The sequence below is a fragment of the Salmo trutta genome, chromosome 24 (assembly GCF_901001165.1).
Source record: "Salmo trutta chromosome 24, fSalTru1.1, whole genome shotgun sequence".
NCBI lineage: Eukaryota > Metazoa > Chordata > Actinopteri > Salmoniformes > Salmonidae > Salmo > Salmo trutta.
In genome coordinates this window covers 19,820,148-19,842,041 of record NC_042980.1, presented here as the reverse complement: position 1 = coordinate 19,842,041, position 21,894 = coordinate 19,820,148, and the positions used below count along the sequence as shown (strand labels likewise).

The 21,894-nt window shown below is 42.3% G+C and overlaps 1 protein-coding gene across 1 annotated transcript in view; it reads right to left on the bottom strand.

The window, feature by feature from the left end:
• Positions 1–1,605: 1,605 nt before the first annotated feature.
• Positions 1,606–21,894, bottom strand: part of LOC115160877 (receptor activity-modifying protein 1) — a 69,932-nt gene continuing 49,643 nt past the window's right edge. Inside the window, exon 3 of the mRNA XM_029711373.1 lies at positions 1,606–2,880. Within this exon, the coding sequence (XP_029567233.1) occupies positions 2,625–2,880 (256 nt within the window). The 3' untranslated portion in view covers positions 1,606–2,624. The remainder of the gene's footprint in view (positions 2,881–21,894) is intronic.

Below are 21,894 nucleotides of genomic sequence, written 5' to 3'. Positions count from 1 at the left end.
AATGCTTATAAGTAATCCCGCTATGCCCTCAGACAAAACATCAAACAGGCAAAGCGTCAATACAGGACTAAGATTGAATCCTACTACACAGGCTCTGACGCTCATCGGATGTTGCAGGGCTTGACAACTATTACGGACTACAAAGGGAAACCCAGACGCAAGCTGCCCAGTGACACAAACCTACCAGATGAGCTAAATGCTTTTTATGCTTGCTCGAGGCAAGCAGCACTGAAGCATGCATGGGAGCACCAGCTGTTCCGGACGACTTTGTGATCACGCTCTCCATACCCGATGTGAGCAAGACTTTTAAACAGTTCAACATTCACAAGATCGCAGGGCCAGACGGATTACCAGGATGTGTACTCCTAGCATGCACTGACCAACTGGCAAGTGTCTTCAGTGACATTTTCCACCTCTCCCTGACCGAGTCTGTAATACCTACATGTTTCAAGCAGGTCTTTCTTGGTCTTCCCAAGAAAGCAAAGGTAACCTGCCTAAATGACTACCGCCCCGTAGCACTCATGTCGGTAGCCATGAAGTGATTTGAACGGCTGGTCATGACTCACATCAACACCATCATCCCGGGAAACCCTAAACCCTCTTACCGTGTTTCCCAGAGTACACGATGTTCTACATACGAGCCTGACAAGACTCATAATGAAGAGGAGGGTTTTGAATACGGGAGCTCAGCAGAGGACCAGTAAAGTTATTAAATCTCTTAAAGCAATCAAATTGCTTTGAAGTCTGTGTGGAAAGGTTGCTGAGATGAGAGAGTATTTCCCTGTGAATAGGAGTAAACTGGTAGCTATGGGGGCTTTGGGAGTCCAGGTCTTGCAGACGGCAAAGCCGGGTCTCAGCCATAGTAATATAAAGGCAATTAGAAAAGCAGCCGGACACACAGACACTTTACCTCTCAGTACTAATAAGATGAAGAGTACGTCAGAAAATTCAATAAGTAGGATACTCTGCACTTAAAGGCAATGTCCCTATCGGGTGATGATGCCATTAGCCTTGCTAAGGACCCAATAAAGGGACCAATCTTTAACACTGCTGTTACACAGACATGACAGTTTATCAGTAACTTACTAAACAATCTACTAGCCTTAAGCCTAGTGTGACTACGCAGAGAGGAGTCATCATACAAAATCACTGTTTAGAGATTCTCCGGTACTTTGTATACTTTTTAGCAAGTAGTTCTGAAAATAGCACTCACGAGCCAAAAGTGGTCCCTGAAAATTGCATACTGCGTCACATATGTGCAGATATGTGCACCACGTCATTGCTTTCTCTCTCGCTCTGCTGTGTGTGCAGCTGTCACTGAAATGGTGAGGGGCTGAAGCACACTGGCTAGAACTGTAATTGCTAGAGGGCTGGCCCACGTGTGGGAAAATGTTGGGAAAATGGCTCCACACATCTTCCATAAAACATTTGCTTTCAAACTAGGGATTTCGTGGCTAACTGAGGTAAGACAGTAATTCTGCTCATAGATTATGCATGTATGAACTACACATTGACGTATCCAGCCCAAAGAGGGAGGTTTACAAAAAGACTTACTAGTCATCAAAGTTCTGGAGCATGTTCTTACAAAGCAACTGATTCACAATGTCACGTCTTTGTTTTAATCCAAGTTTGTTGTACACAGTCAAAATGTACAGGGGGGGTGGACCTTTCCTGCCCTGTGTCAACCATTCATACGGATAATAGTGTTTGGTGGATCATTTGTCCAGATCTGCAATAGGCTGACTAGCAATCATACCACACCCCCTAATCATCATTTGCACAGTCTCATGCACATCAGTCATTTTTAATCATCTCTTTCATTTTCAGATTTATTATATTATTTTTGATAACTTACATCGATTTGGCAAAATGCCAAAGTAAGGAATTGAAGGGTGAGTGTAGAAATATGTTGGTTCTGACTGTTAGAGACAGGAACAAGGACAGGGCAGGGACAGCAACAAGGACAGGGACATGGACAGGGACAGGTGCAGGTACAGGGATGTTGGATCCAGACAGTGTTTATTAGGTGAGTATAGAGTGCACAGACATCATCCATAAAGCACAGAGATGATAGCATCATCCTATCTATCAACCAATCGGTGACTGACTGTCAAAAGTCCACTTCAGGAGCTGTGCCAAAGTATCCCAACTCACTGCACAGGAAATTACCTCATGTGCCCAGGAAGTCCTTCAAACCAATCATACACCATCTGTCCTTCATGGCTAACAGCTTGTGATTCTCCACCTAGATTGGATTTGCAGATAAAGAGTAATGAAAGCAGACACTCCATGAAAGCAGACACTCCATGAAAGCAGTCCTCCTGCAGGGTATAATCAGTGTAGTTCTGTAAATCCTCATCTTGTAGTCTATGTCCTTTCCTATATCCTGTGGCTGTAGCTCATTGTCAACTCCAACAGAGTGACAGTAACATAGATGGTCTATAATGTTGTCCTTGATACAGGCTTTGATAGTCCTCCCAGTCCCTTGCCTGGTCCATGATGTCTGTTCTGTAGTAGCAGCAGCGTTATGTATACCTGTCTCCGTCCTGGGTGGAGGGTGAAGGGGGCCTCCTCTAGACCTCTTCTCCCCTGGCTGGGGGCCTGGAGCTTGGGGTTGGCCCCGGTTACACAATGCCTTCACTGCGTTTGCTCCTCCACACCACTAGGGCAGTCATGAGCAGCGTGACAAGGATGGGCACCACAATGAATGGCCCAAGGATACGGTTGGGCGGATCACGCAGCTGCCGTCCCGACAGGGAGCAGTCGTAGAAGTAGTGCTTGTGGATGCGGATGAAGAACTCGTCCACCTGCCGGTTGGGCCAGAAACAGTCCATCTTCAGGGCGATCAGGTAGGTGCAGTTGGTGAGCTCACCATAAGGTCTGTAGGGAGAGACAAAGAGAGAGAAGGAGGTAAAATCAAGTGAATGGGGCAAGGTTCATACTGTTGGGCGGCAGGTAGCCTAGCAGTTAGGAGCATTGGGCCGGTAACCGAAAGGTTGCTGGTTTGAATCCCAGAGCTGACTAGGTAAAACATATTTCGATGTGCTCTTGAGCAAGGCACTTAACCCTAATTGCTCCTGTAAGTCGCTCTGGATAAGAGCATCTGCTGAATGACTAAAATGTATATCATAATGAGGGTAAATGATAGCCTACATATTTTAATAGACATATAGGAAGGTAAGGGGCTCTGAAGTGTGGGTTCTAAATGCAAATTATATATGGTTTGGGTCAGGGTCACGGGTTAAGGAAAATAAGATTTTGAATGAAAATACATTTTGGGTCCCCACGAGAATAGAAGAACGTGTGTGTGTGTGTGTGTGTGTGTGTGTGTGTGTGTGTGTGTGTGAGTGAGTGAGTGAGTTCCTTCACCAAATCTGTACAGTCCTGTCATGATTGAGAGTAATGATTCATGGTAATGACAGAGGGTCCACTCCATACATAAAAACACACACTCTCAAAAGCGCACACACACCCTCCCCTCCTACTGACAGGTCTCTGATTGAAGGGCCCCCTCTCCCCCTTTCCTCAGAGCATGCCCGCCACATGGCCTATTATTTATACCCACATCCTCCCTGGCATGGAACGTCTGGCATAGCTAGGACCTTTTTATAATCCCCAGGTTTCCCTTACACAACCAATGGGTCCTGTTCCCTCCAACCCCCTTTAGCCCCCGCCTTGCTCCCACCAACCCCCCAGTCCCAGAACTTTCCCCCAGTGGGAGAGTGATACATGGGGTAAAGGCAGACCATCTGGCTCATCTTCCAAGCCAGTCATACATTATATCCATACATGCTAATCACCTTCAGATGTACAGCTGGTGGAAACACTATCATCAATAACATACAGTGGTTTAAAGTACTTAAGTAAAAATACTACATTTTTACTAAAATACATTTTTTGGTGTATCTGTACTTTACTTTACTATTTATATTTTTGCCAACTTTTACTTCACCACATTCCTAAAGTAAATAATATACTTTTTACTCCATACATCCAAAAGTATTTGCTACATTTTCATAGAAAAATGGTCCAATTCACACACTTATCAAGAGAACATCTCTGGTCATCCCTACTGCCTCTTCAGGCGGCAGCGTAGTCTAGTGGTTAGAGCGTTGGACTAGTAACTGAAAGGTTGCAAGATTGAATCCCCGAGCTGACAAGGTACAAATCTGTCGTTCTGCCCCTGAACAAGGCAGTTAACCCACTGTTCCTAGGCTGTCATTGAAAATAAGAATTTGTTCTTAACTGACTTGCCTAGTTAAATAAAGGTAAAAAAATAACAAATCTGCTGGACTCACTAAACACAAATGCTTCGTTTGTAAATGATGTTGGAGTGTGCCTGCCCCTGGCTATCCGTCAATAAAAATCTAAAAATAAAATTGTGCCGTCTGGTTTGCTTAATATAAGAAATTTGAAATGGTTTATACTTTTAATTTTTATACTTAAGTACATTTTAGCAATTCCATTTACTTTTGATCCTTATATATTATATTTAATATATAGTATATTTAAAACCAAATACTTTTAGACTTTTACTCTAGTAATATTTTATTGGGTGACTTTCAACTTTTTCTCGAATCATTTTCTATTAAGGTATCTTTACTTTTACTCAAGTCTGACAATTGAGTACTTTTTCCACCACTGATAACATATGCCCTCTATTTAACCAGGTAGGTTATTAAGATGAGAATACTTTCTATTTTGCAATAATGACTTGGCATACAACAGTACAGTGGCAGCAGACGTATGGACAGGAATAAACAATATCTAGGCACAAATGAATTCATTCCTAAAAGAAAAATTGAACAGCAAGACAAAAGTATAGATAGGGGCAACAGAGAGCAGGGAGACGAGAGAGAGAGACTGGGAGGAAGAGAGAGAGGTACATAGACAGTGAAGGAAAGTGGGGGAGAGAGAGGTAGGGTTGAGAGACAGGAAGAAGGAGTGTAAAATTAGATCTCCTACAGGGAATAGAAATATGAGCAAGCCCCTATTCTCTCCTCTGACATTTATCCATGACAGACGTACGGCCATGGCCAATGTTATTACTCCAGATTACCATTGTTTACATGACAGAATTGATTACCTTTATATTACCGCTGCTTTACTGAAAATGGGACGCTTGCCAAAGTCACGTCATCTGCAACTTTTCATCATCGGAGGAAATGGATCATTCCTAGACAGTCCCATTTCTCTCCCTGTATTTTCTTCCAAAACATCTCTGGTACAGTATGTTTCCTCCTAAGGGCCTGCTGACTGGAACCTATTCAGTCCTGAGAACTAAGACATTTATAACAGCCAATATATGGCACAATGTCAAGAACCTCACCCCCATGCCTTCAGAAAGTATTCATACCCCTTGACTTATTCCACATTTTGTTGTGTTACAGCCTGAAAAATCGTTTTTTTACACATTTTGGCAATTAATTTACAAATGAAATACAGAAATATCTTATTTACATAAGTATTCACACCCCGAGTCAATACTTTGAAGAAGCACCTTTGGCGGCGATTACAGCTTTGAGTCGTCTTGGGTATGTCTGTACCAGCTTTGCACAACTGGATTTGAAGTTAGATGGGGAGCGGGCTTGAACAGCAATCTTCAATTATTTTCACTGATTCAAGTTTGGGCTTTGGATGGGTCACTCAAGGACTTTCACATTCTTACATGTTTTAAATGTTTTTTAACATGTTTTTTACATAAGGATAGATTTGGAGTTAGATAAACTTGTCACGACTTCCACCGAAGTCGGTTCCTCTCCTTGTTCGGGTGGTGTTCGGTGGTCGGCGTCGTCGGTCTTCTAGCCATCGTTGATCCACTTTTCATTTTCCATTTGTTTTGTTTTGTTTTCCTACACACCTGGTTTTCATTTCCCTCATTAAGTGTTGTGTATTTAACCCTCTGTTCCCCCCATGTCTTTGTGTGGAATTATTTGTTGTAAGTGCTTGTGCACATGTTTACTGGTGCGCGATGGGTTTTGTACCCATGTTTGTTATTCTTTTATGCCGTTGGTTTTGCAATTAAACTGCTCCGGCTATTACCTAGTTCTGCTCTCCTGCGTTTGATTTCCCTGCCACCAGTTACGCAAACCTTACAAAACGTGGATTTTTCGTCAGGTACATATGCAGGATGCTACCCTCCACGACGTGGCCTGCGCTCCAGATCAGAACTCCAAACCTACAGCCTAATTTTGACCAAAATTAACCAGAGAGATTACTGCTTCCAAGGTTTTCTTTTTCAAAGCTATACGGAGGGTGCTCTAGCAAACAAACAGCAGAGACCTGAGGACACCATTCCAACCTGTAACTGAGTGAGTAGTGTTTGGTCTGATCCTATTTTGAAAGAAAAATGAAAAATAAAGTACATTACAATGATATATTTTCCTTCATGGGGCTGAATGCTGAGTTAAGGCTCCCAGGCTTGCAAGGACAGACCAGATACAAATTCAATTAGCACTAAGGTGTGAAGTAAAAGGCCTTTGGGCCCAACAAGTGTCAGGAGTCTTTGAAGCATCCTGGCTTTCTTGATGTCTATAGTATTCTCTCAGGTATGAAATCTGGTTTCCGCTCAGGTTATGGATGTGTCACTGCAACCTTAAAGGTCCTCAATGATGTTACCATTGCCCTTGATTCTTAGCAATATTGTGCTCCTATTTTTATTGACTTGGCCAAAGCTTTTGATACGGTAGACCATTCCATTCTTGTGGGCTAAGGAGTATTAGTGTCTCTGATCGGTCTTTGGCCTGGTTTGCTAACTACCTCTCTACAAAGAGTGCAGTGTATAAAGTCCAAAAAATCTGCTGTCTCAGCCACTGCCTGTCACCAAGGGAGTACCCCAAGGCTCAATCCTAGGCCCCACGCTCTTCTCAATTTACATCAACAACATAGCTCAGGCATTAGGAAGCTCTCTCATCTATTTATATGCAGATGATACGGTCTTATACTCAGCTGGCCCCTCCCTGGACTTTGTGTTAAATGCTCTACAACTAAGCTTTCTCAGTGTCCAACAAGCTTTCTCTACCCTTAACCTTGTTCTGAACACCTCCAAAACAAAGGTCATGTAGTTTGGTAAGAAGAATGCCGCTCTCCCCACAGGTGTGATTACTACCTCTGAGGGTTTAGAGCTTATGGTAGTCACCTCATACAAGTACTTGGGAGTATGGCTAGATGGTGCACTGTCCTTCTCTCAGCACATATCAAAGCTGCAGGCTAAAGTTAAATCTAGACTTGGTTTCCTCTATCGTAATTGCTCCTCTTTCACCCCAGCTGCCAAACTAACCCTGATTCAGATATCCATCCTACCCATGCTAGATTAAGGAGACATTTATAGATCGATAGGTAAGGGTGCTCTCGAGCAGCTAGATGTTATTTACCATTCGGCCATCAGATTTGCCACCAATGCTCCTTATAGGACACATCACTGAACTCTATACTCCTCTGTAAACTGGGCATCTCTGTACACCTGTCACAAGACCCACTGGTTGATGATTATTCATAAAACCCTCTTAGGCCTCACTCCCCCCTATCTGAGATATCTACTGCAGCCCTCATCCTCCTCAAACAACACCCGTTCTGCCAGTCACATTCTGTTAAAGGTCCCCAAAGCACACACATCCCTGGGTCGCTCATCTTTTCAGTTCGCTGCAGCTAGCGACTGGAACGAGCTGCAACAAACACTCAAACCGAACAGTTTTATCTCAATCTCTTCATTCAAAGACTCAATCATGGACCCTCTTACTGACAGTTGTCTGTGCCCAACAATGTTTGTACCATGTTTTGTGCTGCTACCATGTCGTGTTGCTACCATGCTGTGTTGTCATGTGTTGCTGCCTTGCTATGTTGCTGTCTTAGTTCTCTCTTTATGTAGTGTTGTGTTGCTCTCTTGTTGTGATGTGTGTTTTGTCATATATTTATATTGTTTTTATTTTTTAATCCAAGGCCCCCGTCCCCACAGGAGGCCTTTTGCCTTTTGATAGGCCGTCATTGTAAATAAGAGTTTGTTCTTAACTGACTTGCCTAGTTAAATAAAGGTTAAATAAATAAAATAACACATTTAAAAAAATATTGTTCTGAAGCCATTCCAGTGTTGCTTTGGCTGTATGCTTGGGGTCATTGTCTCGTTGGAACATAAATCTTGGCCCAGTTTAAGGCCGTTTGCACTCTGAAGCAGGTTCTCATTTACCTGTATTTGGCTCCATTCCTTGTACCTTCTATCCTTACCAGTCTCCCAGTCCCTGCCTTTAAAAAGCATCCCCATAGCATGATGCTGCCACCATGATGTTTCACAGTAGGGATGGTGTTAGACTGGTGATGAGCTGTGCCTGGTTTTCTCCAGACATAGAACTTTGCATTCAGGCCAAAGAGTTAAGTCTTTGTCTCATCAGACCACAGAATCTTTCACGTGCCTTTTTGCAAACTCCAGATGTGCTGTCATGTGTCTTTTTCTCAGAAGTGGCTTCCGTCTGGCCACTCTCCCATAAAGCCCAGCTTGGTGAAATGCTGTAGAGCAGGGTTCCGGCAGGTGGTTTTATTTGCGCCCCCAAGTTTTCTGAGCAAAATATATTTATATTTTCTTAGTTAAACATAAAAGACTGTAAAACACCAGGAAATCAGCTCCAGTTGATTTAATTTTGGAAATCTCTTCCCAAGTATTCCCACGCACGCATGAAAGACACATGATCGTATACAAATACACGTTTTGAAATGATTTGGTTTTAGTCAAATATTATATCTGTTTGGGCTGCTTGTGGTCAATTTGCAGTCTACAAATTATTTGTAATTATGTTCCACCCCCCCCCCCTGTGGCTGAATCTAATTGATGATCCCTGCTGTAGAGACTGTTGTCCTTCTGGCAGGTTCTCCCATCTCAGCCAAGAAACTTAACTTATAGTTCTGGCAGAGTGGTCATTGGGTTCTTGGTCACCTCCCTGACCAAGGTCCTTCTTGCCCGGTTACTCAATTTGGTCAGACAGCCAGTTCTAGGCAGAGTCTGGGTATGTCCATATTTTTCCATTTCCCAATCATGGAGACCACTGTGCTCTTAGAAACTTTCAACACTCTCAAAATTGTTTTATACCCTTCCCCAGGTATACATTACCTGTCAAAAGTTTGGACACACCTACTAATTCAAGGGTTTCTCTTTATCTTTACTATTTTCTACATTGTGGAATAATAGTGAAGACATCAAAACTATGAAATAATACATATGGAAACATGTTGGATTTGAGATTCTTCAAATTAGCCACCCTTTGCCTTGATGACAGCTTTGCACACTCTTGGCATTCTCTCAACCAGCTTCATGAGGTAGTCACCTGGAATGCATTTCAATTAACAGGTATGCCTTGTTAAAAGTTAATATGTGGAATTTCTTTCCTTCTTAATGCGTTTGAGCCAATCAGTTGTGTTGAGACAAGGTAGGGGTGGTATACAGAAGATAGCCCTATTTTGTAAAAGACCAAGTCCATACAGTGAGGGAAAAAAGTATTTGATCCCCTGCTGATTTTGTACATTTTCCCACTGACAAAGAAATGATCAGTCTATAATTTTAATGGTAGGTTTATTTGAACAGTGAGAGACAGAATAACAACAAAAAAATCCAGAAAAAACGCATGTCAAAAATGTTATAAAATTATAGACTGATCATTTCTTTGTCAGTGGGCAAACGTACAAAATCAGCAGGGGATCAAATACTTTTTCCCTCACTGTATTATGGCAAGAACAGCTCAAATAAGCAAAGAGAAACGACAGTCCATCATTACTTTAAGACACGAAGGTCAGTCAATCCAGAAAATGTAGAGAACTTTGAAAGTTTCTTCAAGTTTAGTCGCAAATACCATCAAGCGCTATGATGAAACTGGCTCTCATGAGTACCGCCACAGGAAAGGAAGACCCAGAGTTACCTCTGCTGCAGTGGATAAGTTAATTAGAGATACTAGCATCAGAAATTGCAGCCCAAATAAATGCTTCACAGAGTTCAAGTAACAGACACATCTCAACATCAACTGTTCAGATGAGACTGCGTGAATCAGGCCTTCATAATCAAATTGCCGCAAAGAAACCACTACTAAAGGACACCAATAATAAGAAGAGACTTGCTTGGGCCAAGAAACACGAGCAATGGACATTAGACCGGTGTAAATGTGTCCTTTGTTCTGTAGTCGAAATTCTCTTTGTGAGACGTGGTGTAGGTGAACGGATGATCTCTGTATTTGTGTATTTCCCACGTAAAGCATGGAGGACGAGGTGTTATGGTGTGGGGGTGCTTTGCTGGTGACACTGTCTGTGATTTGTTTAGAATTCAAGGCACACTTAACCAGCATGGCTCCCACAGCATTCTGCAGTGATACGCCATTCCATCTGGTTTGGGCTTAGTGGGACTATCATTTGATTTTCAACAGGACAATCACCCAATCACCTGTGTAGCTGTTGAAATAGAGTCAGGACAACACAGTAACTAGTTTAGATTCCCTGTGACCAGTTTAGATTCTCCTGAGTCTAAAGCAGGGAGGTCCAGGATATGCTCCAACTCCCTCCATTCAGATGGACATGGGGTGGGAAAATCCTACAGCACATTTTGCCACCATATGTCACCAGATTGAATTTCAGGAGGGTTTAACACCACTAAATATAACTGAGTGGAGGGACAAGGAGGGACAGGGACTAACGTCAACACACAGAGGGATGTGACTGTAGCTTAGCAGCAAGATACTTCCACTTACTCTCAACAAGAAAGAGGCGACAACACCTTGTACCTGCAACTCAGTACGGTTTGCAGGTCAATAGTTTTTCCATGTTCATTTTCTTTCATCTAACATCTGCATGAACTTCTTCATTTCTGAAGTGTTCTTCCCTCAGCGTATGTTTGAGTCTACATCGTACCAACTGTACAGAAAAGTCAGAGGAAACAGAGATATCATCTGGGCCTGGTTTTTGATGTACTTCTGATATGCACATGGACATTTCTGTTGATAAAGGAAAATCTTTTACAACCGGTTTTTCACCACCCTGCATTTTTTATTTTATCTGTGGTATTGAAGTACTTTGAGTGCAGTCTTTCAACTGGAACTGTGTGATGACAGGGGAGTCTTCTCCCGTCAAAGCCACCTCTCAAAGCACTTTATTTGATTCAGCGTCAAAACTTAAACGGATTTGTGTCACCACTCACCACAAAGTTTGCCACACTCCTCTCTTTGGAGGCAGCAGCACAGAGAATGCCAAATTACTTCTCCTCCTTGTCCTCTTTGCAAACCTCAGTATCCCAAACAGGCCGCTCTGTCAAACTGTTTCATCAAGTTAGCTCACTGTATCTCTGTAGCAGTTGATGGGAGAAACAGTATCCTGGCTTTGTCCCTCTCTTGTCTATGTGCGGAGCAGCAACAGCTAACCCACCTCTCTAGTTCTACTAGAGTTATGTAACTTTAATCTCTATTTCTAAAGTTATAGAGTTCAACAGTTATATAGTTCTACAGCCAGCTCCACTGTCTTCTGAAATAATATCTATAAGTTCTATATGTTCATAGAAAAGTTCTGCTGTGCTGCGGTAGCTCTACACATGTTCTGTTCTGCACTGATTGTAGTTGTAGTTCTGTATGCTCTGTTCTGGTCAAAGCCTGGTCTGCATAGCAGTGAATACTCCTGCAGCTGCTTAGTGCGAGCTCTTCAAAGATACTTCTGTATATGATCACATTGACATAGATCCAAGCGAATTATGCCAAAGACTTCCTATGGAATCAGTTACTGTAATGCCAATATTCAGAAATACAAGTACTTTTTATAATAAATATATCATTTGACAGTATGGCGCATGAGTTAGCTTTAAGGAATATTCTCTGTTAGTACTCTGTCTAAGCAGGTGCTGCTGATGCTCCCTCACTCCTTCACTCTTTGAAAAAAGGGTTCCAAAAGGGTTCTTCGGCTGTCCCCATATGAGAATCCTTTTTGGCTCAAGGTAGAACCCTCTTGGGTCCCATGTAGAGCCCTTTTTACAGAGGGTTCTACATGGAACCCAAAAGGGTTCTGCCTGGAACCAAAAGGATTCTACCTGACACCCAAAAGGTGTCTTAAAATGGTTATTCTATGGTACAGCCAAATAACCTTTTTAGGTTCTAGATCGCACAATTTTTTTCTAAGAATGTTATGAATTATACAGGGAGAAACTCAGAGGGTCTTGAGCATTTGTCATCTCTCTTTAATCTTCAACTCACCACAACAATCAGCAATCAGCAAAGTGATTCAAGGAGGTAGGTAGTGCACAGCAACCCTATTGTTATTGAAGAGGCCTCATAGTATTGAAATGTTCTCTCTGTTTGTCTGTTCACCCTTCTGTCTCTATGTCTGTTTGCTCAAAGTCTTTAATGTCACCGTGGGTTCTCATATAATATAGATGAAGGGAGGTTGAGGGGAGTAGAGCAATGTGCATGTCTGTGCGCACATGCAAGCAGAGTTGAGCCAATCCTCACATATTTGGGCAAATCCAAGGGCCCTAAACTGTTTATTTAATTAGGCAAGTCAGTTAAGAACAAATTCTTATTTTCAATGACAGCCTAGGAACAGTGGGTTAACTGCCTTGTTCAGGGGCGGAACAACAGATTTCTACCTTATCAGCTTGGGGATCCGATCTTTCAACCTTTCAGTTACTAGTCCAATGCTCTAACCACTAGGGTACCTGCCGCCCCATATGTTAGTTGATAAAGTTGTTCTTCTTACCTAGTTAATTACTGTAGACTTAAGCTATTGACGTCACCTACTAGCTAGATCAATTAACATTGTTTTTCTCATAGTAATATTAAATGCTCACAAAAAAACTCCCTTAACTAATGTTGTTTATAGCTTTAAAATTAGGATCCTATACCTTAAGTATTTGGTGATGGTAGTTATCTCGCTAACTAACTATTGTCTTTCTTTTCCTTTTCTTATTATTTCAGAGGAAGCAGGTACACCATCTTAAGAAGTATGGAGAACTGACAGCAAACACACTGAAGAGAAAACATGCCCCTGAGACTCCCTCCACCATCAAGCAGAACACATTACTGAAGGTAGTGTCTCAAAAATCCATTGGCAAAGCTGTGGTGAAGTATGTGGTCCAAGGTCTCCAAACATTTGCTGTTGTAGAACAAAAACCGTTCAGAGAGTTTGTGCAGGATCTGCAGCCTAACTCAAAGATAATATCAAGGCCCACACTGCGCTCCAGGATTGATGAAGCATCCCAGGAAATGAAGAAGAAGGTGACTGAGGCCATGAGAGGAGTTGACCACATTGCCACCACCACCGACTGCGGGTCTGCAAGAAGACAGAGTTTCATTGGTGTTACAGCCCATTGGATAGACTCTGACAGTCTCAACAGATGCTCTGCATCCCTGGCCTGTGAACAGTTCAGGATCGCACACCTTTGATGTGTTGGCAGGTGCCCTAAATGACATCCATTCTGAGTTTGAAATCCAGAGTAAGATTGTAAGAACAATAACAGACAATGGCTCTAACTTCTTGAAAGCTTTCCAAGTTTATGGAGCAGATGAAAAATAACGAGGCAGTGGGTGGTGGGGGTGAAGCAGCTTAGCCAGGACAGGACGATGGTGAAGAGGAACAAGAGGAGAGTGAAGAAGTGAAGTTTGTTGATGTGGTAACGATCCTGAATGAAGGTGATGGTTTTGAGTACCAGCTGCCAAAGCACCAGCGGTGTGCTTGCCACCTACTCAACTTAGTGTCTAAAGGCAATTCCCTAAAAGCAACATCCAGTGAGGCTTACAAAAAAGTGTCCTGTTCAACATTTGGCAAGTGCCAGGCACTTTGGAACAAACGTGGGAGATCCACACTTGCAGCTGAAACCGTTGAAGATACTTGCGACCTCCAGCTGCTGCGCCTGAACGCTACAAGGTGGAACTCCTGGTTCATGGATGTAGAAGGACTCCTGAGGATCGTCAAAGACAAAGGAGAGGCAGCCGTCAGAGTTCTCTGCACAGACTTCAAGGTTCCAATGTAAGTAAGGATTATGTATTATTTTATCATAATGTAAGGTCTTGAATATAGTCTAAATATGTTGACTAATAACGGATTCACATATTGTAGCCATACTCATTTAGTCAACTACTCATTGATTCCTGTTGTTAAATCAGGTGAAATGGTTAGTGGTCCCCTTTGTAGGATAGGAAACACATTATTATTATTATTATTATTATTATTATTAGTGTTTTTATTTCTCTGGTTCAATCCAGCTGAACTCGCCTTCCTCACAGAGTATGTTGCCACAATGAGCCCAGTCGTAAAGGTCATCAACGTCCTGCAGGCTGAAACCAATGTCCAGATGGGGTGGCTACTTCCTACTATCAACCTAGTGATCACAAAACTTGACCCAATCAAATTGTCCCTGAAGGACTGTAAGCCTCTGGATGTGCTACAACTGCGACAAAAGAAACGCTTCAGCCACATGTTTCAAGACCCTGAGCCGATCGCAGCTGCAATCCTTCTCCCCAAATTCACAACAGCGTGGACAAAGGATGACACCACCATCAGAATGGGTAAGACAAAATGTGGTTAATTAACAATATTTTATTATTCATAAACAACTTTTGTATAGTGTACATTTTGACACTTCATAGATTTGAGAACCAGCCATTTGAACTACAATCCTGACTTTGTGGTTCAGTCCAATGGGTAGCCTACTTAGCCCTGTTGCTTGATTTACAGTTGAAGTCGGAAGTTTATATACACCTTAGCCAAATACAGTTTTTCACAATTCCTGACATTTAATCCTAGTAGGTCAGTTAGAATCACCACTTTACTTTAAGAATGTGAAATGTCAGAATAATAGTAGAGAGAATTATTTATTTCAGCTTTTATGTCTTTCATCCCATTCGCAGTGGGTCATAAGTTTACATACACTCAATTAGTATTTGGAAGCATTGCCTTTACATTTTTTAATTTGGGTCAACTGTTTTGGGTAGCCTTCCACAAGCTTCCCACAATAACTTGGGTGAATTTTGGCCAATTCCTCCTGACAGTGCTGGTGTAACTGAGTCAGGTTTGTAGGCCTCTTTGCTCGCACATGCTTTTTCAGTTTTGCACACATTTTCTATGGGATTGAGGTCAGGGCTTTGTGATGGCAACTCCAATACCTTGACTTTGTTGTCCTTAAGCCATATTGCCACAAATTGGGAAGTATGCTTGGGGTCATTGTCCATTTGGAAGACCCATTTGCGACCAAGCTTGAACTTCCTGACTGATGTCTTGTGATGTTGCTTCAATATATCCACATGATTTTCCTTCCTCATGATGCCATCTATTTTGTGAAGTGCACCAGTCCCTCCTGCAGCAAAGCACCCCCACAACATGACGCTGCCACCCCTGTGCTTACGGTTGGGATGGTGTTCTTCGGCTTGCAAGCCTCCCCCTTTTTCCTACAAACTTAACGATGGTCATTATGGCCAAACAGTTCTATTTTTGTTTCATCAGACCAGAGGATATTTCTCCAAAAAGTACAATCTTTGTCCCCATGTGCAGTTGCAAACCATAGTCTGGCTTTTTTGTGGCGGTTTTTGAACAGTGGCTTCTTCCTTGCTGAGCGGCCTTTCAGGTTATGTCGATATAGGATTAGTTTTACTGTGGATATAGATACTTTTGTGTCTGTTTTCTCCAGCATCTTCACAAGGTCCTGTTGTTCTGGGATTGATTTGCACTTTTCGCCCCAAAGTACATTAATCTCTAGGAGACAGAACGCGTCTCCTTCCTGAGGGGTATGACGGCTGCGTGGTCCCATGGTTTTTATACTTGCGTACTATTGTTTGTACAGATGAACATGGTACCTTCAGGCATTTGGAAATTGCTCCCAAGGATGTACCAGACTTGTGGAGGTCTACAATTATTTTTCTGAGGTCTTGGCTGATCTCTTTAGATTTTCCCATGATGTCAAGCAAAGAGGCAGTGAGTTTGAAGGTAGGCCTTGAAATACATCCACAGGTACACCTCCAATTGATTCAAATGATGTCAACTATCCTATCAGAAGCTTCTAAAACCAACATTTTCTGGAATTTTCCAAGCTGTTTAAAGGCACAGTCAACTTAGTGTATGTAAACTTCTGACCCACTGGAATTGTGATACAATGAATTATAAGTTAAATAATCTGTCTGTAAACAATCGTTGGAAAAATGACTTGTGACATGCACAAAGTAGATGTCCTAACCGACTTGCCAGAACTATAGTTTGTTAACAAGAAATTTGTGGAGTGGTTGAAAAACAAGTTTTAATGACTCCAACCTAAGTGTATGTAAACTTCCGATTTCAACTGTATATAGATGGGGGATGGATTAATGTAGGCTCACTAAAAACATAACTGCATGATTTCTATTGTCATCTCCCTTGTATTTCAGGAATGGACTACATCAAGGACCACATGGAAGAATCCTTGCTGCAGCTAGGTGATGGCGCAAGTTCATCAGATGAGACTGTAAGACTTACCTTTCAGAAAAACTCAAGCTCAAATAAAATAAAAGGTCTGGCTGTTTTGCTTTTTGGATTTGTGGCTCTTACGTTTCATACTTTTACTTTTGAAACTTAAGTACATTTAATATCAGGTACTTCAAGACTTTTACTCAAGTAGTATTCTAATGGGTGACTTTTACTTGAGTCATTTTCCAGTAAGGTATCTTTACTGTTTCTCAATTATGGCTTTTGGGTACTTTTTCCACCACTGTGCACACGTGCGTGCATGTGGGGGTGGTGGTGGGTGGGGTGGATTATGTTTTTAGAAGCTCTCCACAACGGTCGGAAGCATTCCACTTGGAGAGGAGCACATGGAAACAATCCCAGCAGCACTTGAGCCCTCTTTTTAGGCGCCAGGCAGCTGCATGTGGGGGGGGATATATAGCGATACATAAAATATATGATTATTGTGGCATTTGATAGGATGTTTCTCCAGGCATTGTAAATGTCTGTTGATCTGTGCAGACCTACACACAACCTGTGTCTCTCAAACATGCACATTTTGTATCTCAAGGTTGTGCGACCTTCTATATTGCCAGAATAGAGTAAATTAGATATTTCTTTATTGTCTGTTTTTGACAAATATTTGAATGGAAAAAATGCACTGCAATAGGAAGAACATATACATACAAATTCATGAAAAAAGCAAGGAAAAAAATTACAGTTTAAGGACTTTTACTCCTCTTTTCCCCATAACTAACCTTCCACAGAGTTTAATTATTTTCCAGAGAACGCATAGAGCCACAAGTTGATTATCCATTTTATACCATGGCTATAATTTAACAAATTTGCCGCTAGAAATGTGTTCAACATCCACTGAAGTAGCTAGAACGTTTACTAGATATCGACAGTAGTTGCCTTGGTAACCAAACAGACTTGCTAGTTTAGCTAACCAAATCATCGTCCTAGCTTGCTATTATGAAAATCGAATTCAACAAAGGTTTCAATTAGACTTTTGCTTTCAAAAGCAGCTCAAACTTAAAACATGTTTAATGAGCCATAGCCATTGAATTCTACCGTGCAAATATACTGTGCGTAATTGTCACGACTTCCACCGAAGTCCGTTCCTCTCCTTGTTCGGGCGGCGTTCGATGGTCGACGTCACCAGTCTTCTAGACATCGTCAATCCACCTTTCATTTTCCATTTGTTTTGTCTTGTTTTCCCACACACCTGGTTTACATTTCCCTCATTACTTATCGTGTATTTAACCCTCTGTTCCCCCCATGTCTGTGTGTGAAATTGTTTGTTGTAAGTGCACACTTTGACTGGTGTGCGACGGGTTTTGTACCCATATTTTGTATTTCTGGATGCCGTTGGTTTTGATAATTAAACTGCTCCGGTTATTACCCAGTTCTGCTCTCCTGCATCTGACTTCCCTGCCACCAGTTACGCACCCCTTACAGTTGTAGAGAATTATACAACAGGTGGGTCTAATCCTGAATGCTGATGCGTTAAAAATGCATTCCAGCCGGTGTCTATTCCACACATTACCATTGGTTAAATCTATGACGTTAAAATGCATATTTACTCTGTTCCATCTGACTGTGCAATCCACTGTCTCATCAGCCCAGCCAGGCAATTTATAAACTTGATCTCCACTATAAAAAGCATGTAGACATTATCTCACATTTCTTTTAGACTGACATTTAGTTTTCAACAGCATAGATTTGTATAAACCTTGCTGTCTGTCTCTCCGACGTTCGCAACATTGTTTCAATATTCAAATTCGATCTCCAGCTGTCCCATAGTAATGAACATGTCAGAAGTCAGGCAGGCAGGCAGCGTTTCTCAGCCAGTCGAAATCATGAATGAGCTTGCATAATTTTTATGAATATGTACAAAGAAATGTCAATTGAAAAAAGGTCAAACGAAACAAAGTACAGCTAGTTTGCAGTCTTTCCAGCTTCAGTTTGAAGTGATTGTGTTAGCTGTGTTGTTGGCTAGCTCCTCTGAACAACAGTGTCCTCACGAGTGAGCGCATTTTCTATGCAAGGCGAAATTGCGCCTCATTAGCTCATTGTTATAGATGTATCCAAATAAATGTCAGCAGAAAACAGCTTATGCAAATGCAGATACTTTGCTGTTATTCTGGCTGCACTTTTTGACGCGAGGTTAAATTAGCCATAGTTGGCTAGCTAGCAAGCAAGGGATAAGAACGTTGCCAGCCAGTATGCAATGGAACATTTAGAACGAACGACTGGGTCACGTCCATAGATACAGAACAAAAAGACTGAACGACTGAGTCATGTCTCTGACAACCGAACCGATAGAATGAACGACCAACTGGCTTGGGTATTATATCTTGTGGAAGGATGAAATAGTATGAATACATTAATCAAAATAATGTTTTTAATGAAAATATGTCAATCGTTATTTGATTATGGTAACACATTTTATTGAAGTGATAATGCTCTTGAAGCCAGTGTTTGGAGGATATATTGGCACGGTTTGGCAACACCCATGCCAATATATCCTCCAAACACCGGGTTCTCTGGCATTATCACTTAAATAATGCACGCTCTAGAATGCCATTCCTTCAAGCCAATTAGAAATTAGTATTCAACAATGCCATGGTATAAAGGTTTATATATGCTTCCCTCAACTGCCACAAAATGAAATCAAGTCACGAGTCATGAGAACGCTCAGAGAATGCTCATCGACCAAAAACAGGGTGATCGAAGCTGAGCTTTCAGATCCGGATGGAGACGCTCCTCCAGCCAAACCAAACTGACTGATTTCAACTAAAGGCAGGCAGGGGATGTGGAGACAGACAAGACAAGTATCTGATATCCCTGGCAATAGCATCCGACTTTACCTTCTTTCCCTGAACGAAAATCCAGTGGAAACATTAGGTCCCAAGGTGAACATTCTGGCTATTGATCAGGAGAGCACAAAGGAAGAGTTGCTTGGGTTAAGAGCTGCAAATTGCACGATATTCCCTATATAGTACATATGGGCCTTAGTCAAAAGCATTGCACTATATAGGGAATAGGGTGGCATTTGGGACATTGACACAGAACAAACCTCCTGGCCGCCTTATTTTAGAGCATTAGGCTAAGTCTCTGGCAAGCAGCCATCTGGAGAGCTATGTAAAAACACAGTCCAATTCCTCTGATTACAGTGTAATTAGCGATGCAATCATAGTGGTTCAAGAACCGTAGTTATTTCCAAACACCTGAGGTCATAAGATTTGGCGCGGATATGATGAAGCTTATTAGCCAGTAAACTCATACAGGCATGTCTACATCATGAATGATTCCCAAACAGGCATGACCGACTGCCACAGCGTTCAACAGACTGATCACAGAGAGTAGATCATAAACTATATAAAACATGAACTTAGAGCTGAATGGAGAGAGTGAGAAGGAAAGGGAAGAGTGGATCAAGGAAAATAGCTGTTAGTTAGTTAGATAGTCCGTCTGCCCGTCCGTCCGCCCGTTCGTTAGTTAAATTATAGTGTTCTTTGACCACACGTATAGGTCACCTAATTCTCAGATGGCCATAGAACACATCCTCTACCTCAGGAACAAAGACCAAACTTTGATATCAAGGGAGGCTGGGTCAAGATAAAAAAATGCACTACTTTTGCTATTGTGGGTCCTGTAAAACACAGCAAATTTAGACAATTTTTTATGTGTGACACAGAGCGTGGGCGCTTAACACTGTCCTATCCTCACCTCTCGCTCTCTACATCATGTCAACCACCCTGATGCTATGGTCCTACTGGCTTTTGTGTGTGATTTAACAGCAGAGGGAGATTGTTTAGCCGATTGGTTATCATAGCGTGCTAAGAGAGAGAGAGAGAGAGAGAGAGAGATGCCACCTGCCAAGAGAAGACGGAGTGGAGTCTACAGAGCTCAGGCCTGGGGCAGGTAACGTGGCCCCATGTAGTTCACACGCGATGGGACCTTTAGAGCAGTGCAGCTCTATGCTTGCTGCTAGACTCTGCAGAATGTGTGAAGTATTCTACACAGTGACCAGCAGGTTGTCTCTAAAATGTTGCTAGTGGAGTGGTGTGCAGCCCTCTGATAGATTTGTTTTTCTGTGATAGTGAATGGGTTTCACAGTCTGTATTGTTGGGACCAAGACTGCAGAAACACTACAACATAGAAAAGGATCCCATCTTGCCTGCTCTCTGTAATCTCACAACAAGTGAAGTTCTGTGTCTGAGGCTCAATCGTCAAGTTACATTGGTGCAGGTTTGCTAATGGGTTTGACAGTCTATGCTAAGTCACCAATGCTAACTAAACCTGCTAGGCAGTCCACTCAGAACAGTGACAGGTTGACTGTCCTGAAAACAGTGCTAACAGTACAGTGTATATTATGGAGGAGCTGAGGCAGCTGGGGGGCTATGCATACTTTAATGAGTCCTTTCACGGCTGAGAGACCAAGTGTGACTAGAACCTAAGCCAAGCATAACCACCTCACCTCAAAGGACCACACACAGACAGGCCAGGCATGACACGCTAACTACTAAATTATAATAGCCCTTTTGATCACACTGTTGATGAGAGGAGAATGTATAAACATAGTTTGGACATGGGGCGGGAGTGTAAAAGGGTACTGTTTGGGAATCTGTTCATAGCCATACAGGCTTTGTGGCTTGTTGCTTTCCCTATTGCTTTCGCCAGTCTGAGCATAACACCTACTTTATGTTAAAAGACCCATGACAATGTTTTTAAATATAGAATAAATTCGGCAAAGTACTGTATTATGTTACTGTATGGAAAAAAACTGTATGGACATTCCTTTTTTACAAGATCATAAAATGAGATCAGTATATGTCTGTCAAAGTGTGAGGAAATGAAATAACATTTTTATAACAAAGATATATCATCACTAAGGAGGCTACTACACCGGCTCAAACTCTGAGACAGCCGATAGGGAGGAGGTCAGAGACCTGGCAGTGTGGTGCCAGGATAACAACCTCTCCATCAACGTGAGGAAGACAAACGAGATGATCGTGGACTACAGGAAAAGGAGGGCCGAGCATGCCCCCATTCTCATTGACGGGACTGTAGTGGAGCAGGTTGAGAGCTTTAAGTTCCTTGGTGTCCACATCACCAACGAACTATCATTGTCCAAACACACCAAGACAGTCGTGAATAGGGCACGACAACGCCTATTTGGCATGGGTCCTCAGATCCTCCAAAAGTTCTACAGCTGCACCGTCAAGAGTATTCTGACTGGTTGCATCACCGCCTGGTATGGTAACTTCTTGGCCTCCGACTGCAAGGCACTACAGCGGATAGTGCGTACAGCCCAGTACATTACTGGGGCCAAGCTTCTTGCTATCCAGGACCTCTATACCAGGCGGTGTCAGAGGAAGGCCCTAAAAATGGCCAAAGACTGCAGCCACACTAGTCGTAGACTGTTCACTCTGCTACCACATGGCAAGCGGTACCGGAGCACCTAGTCTA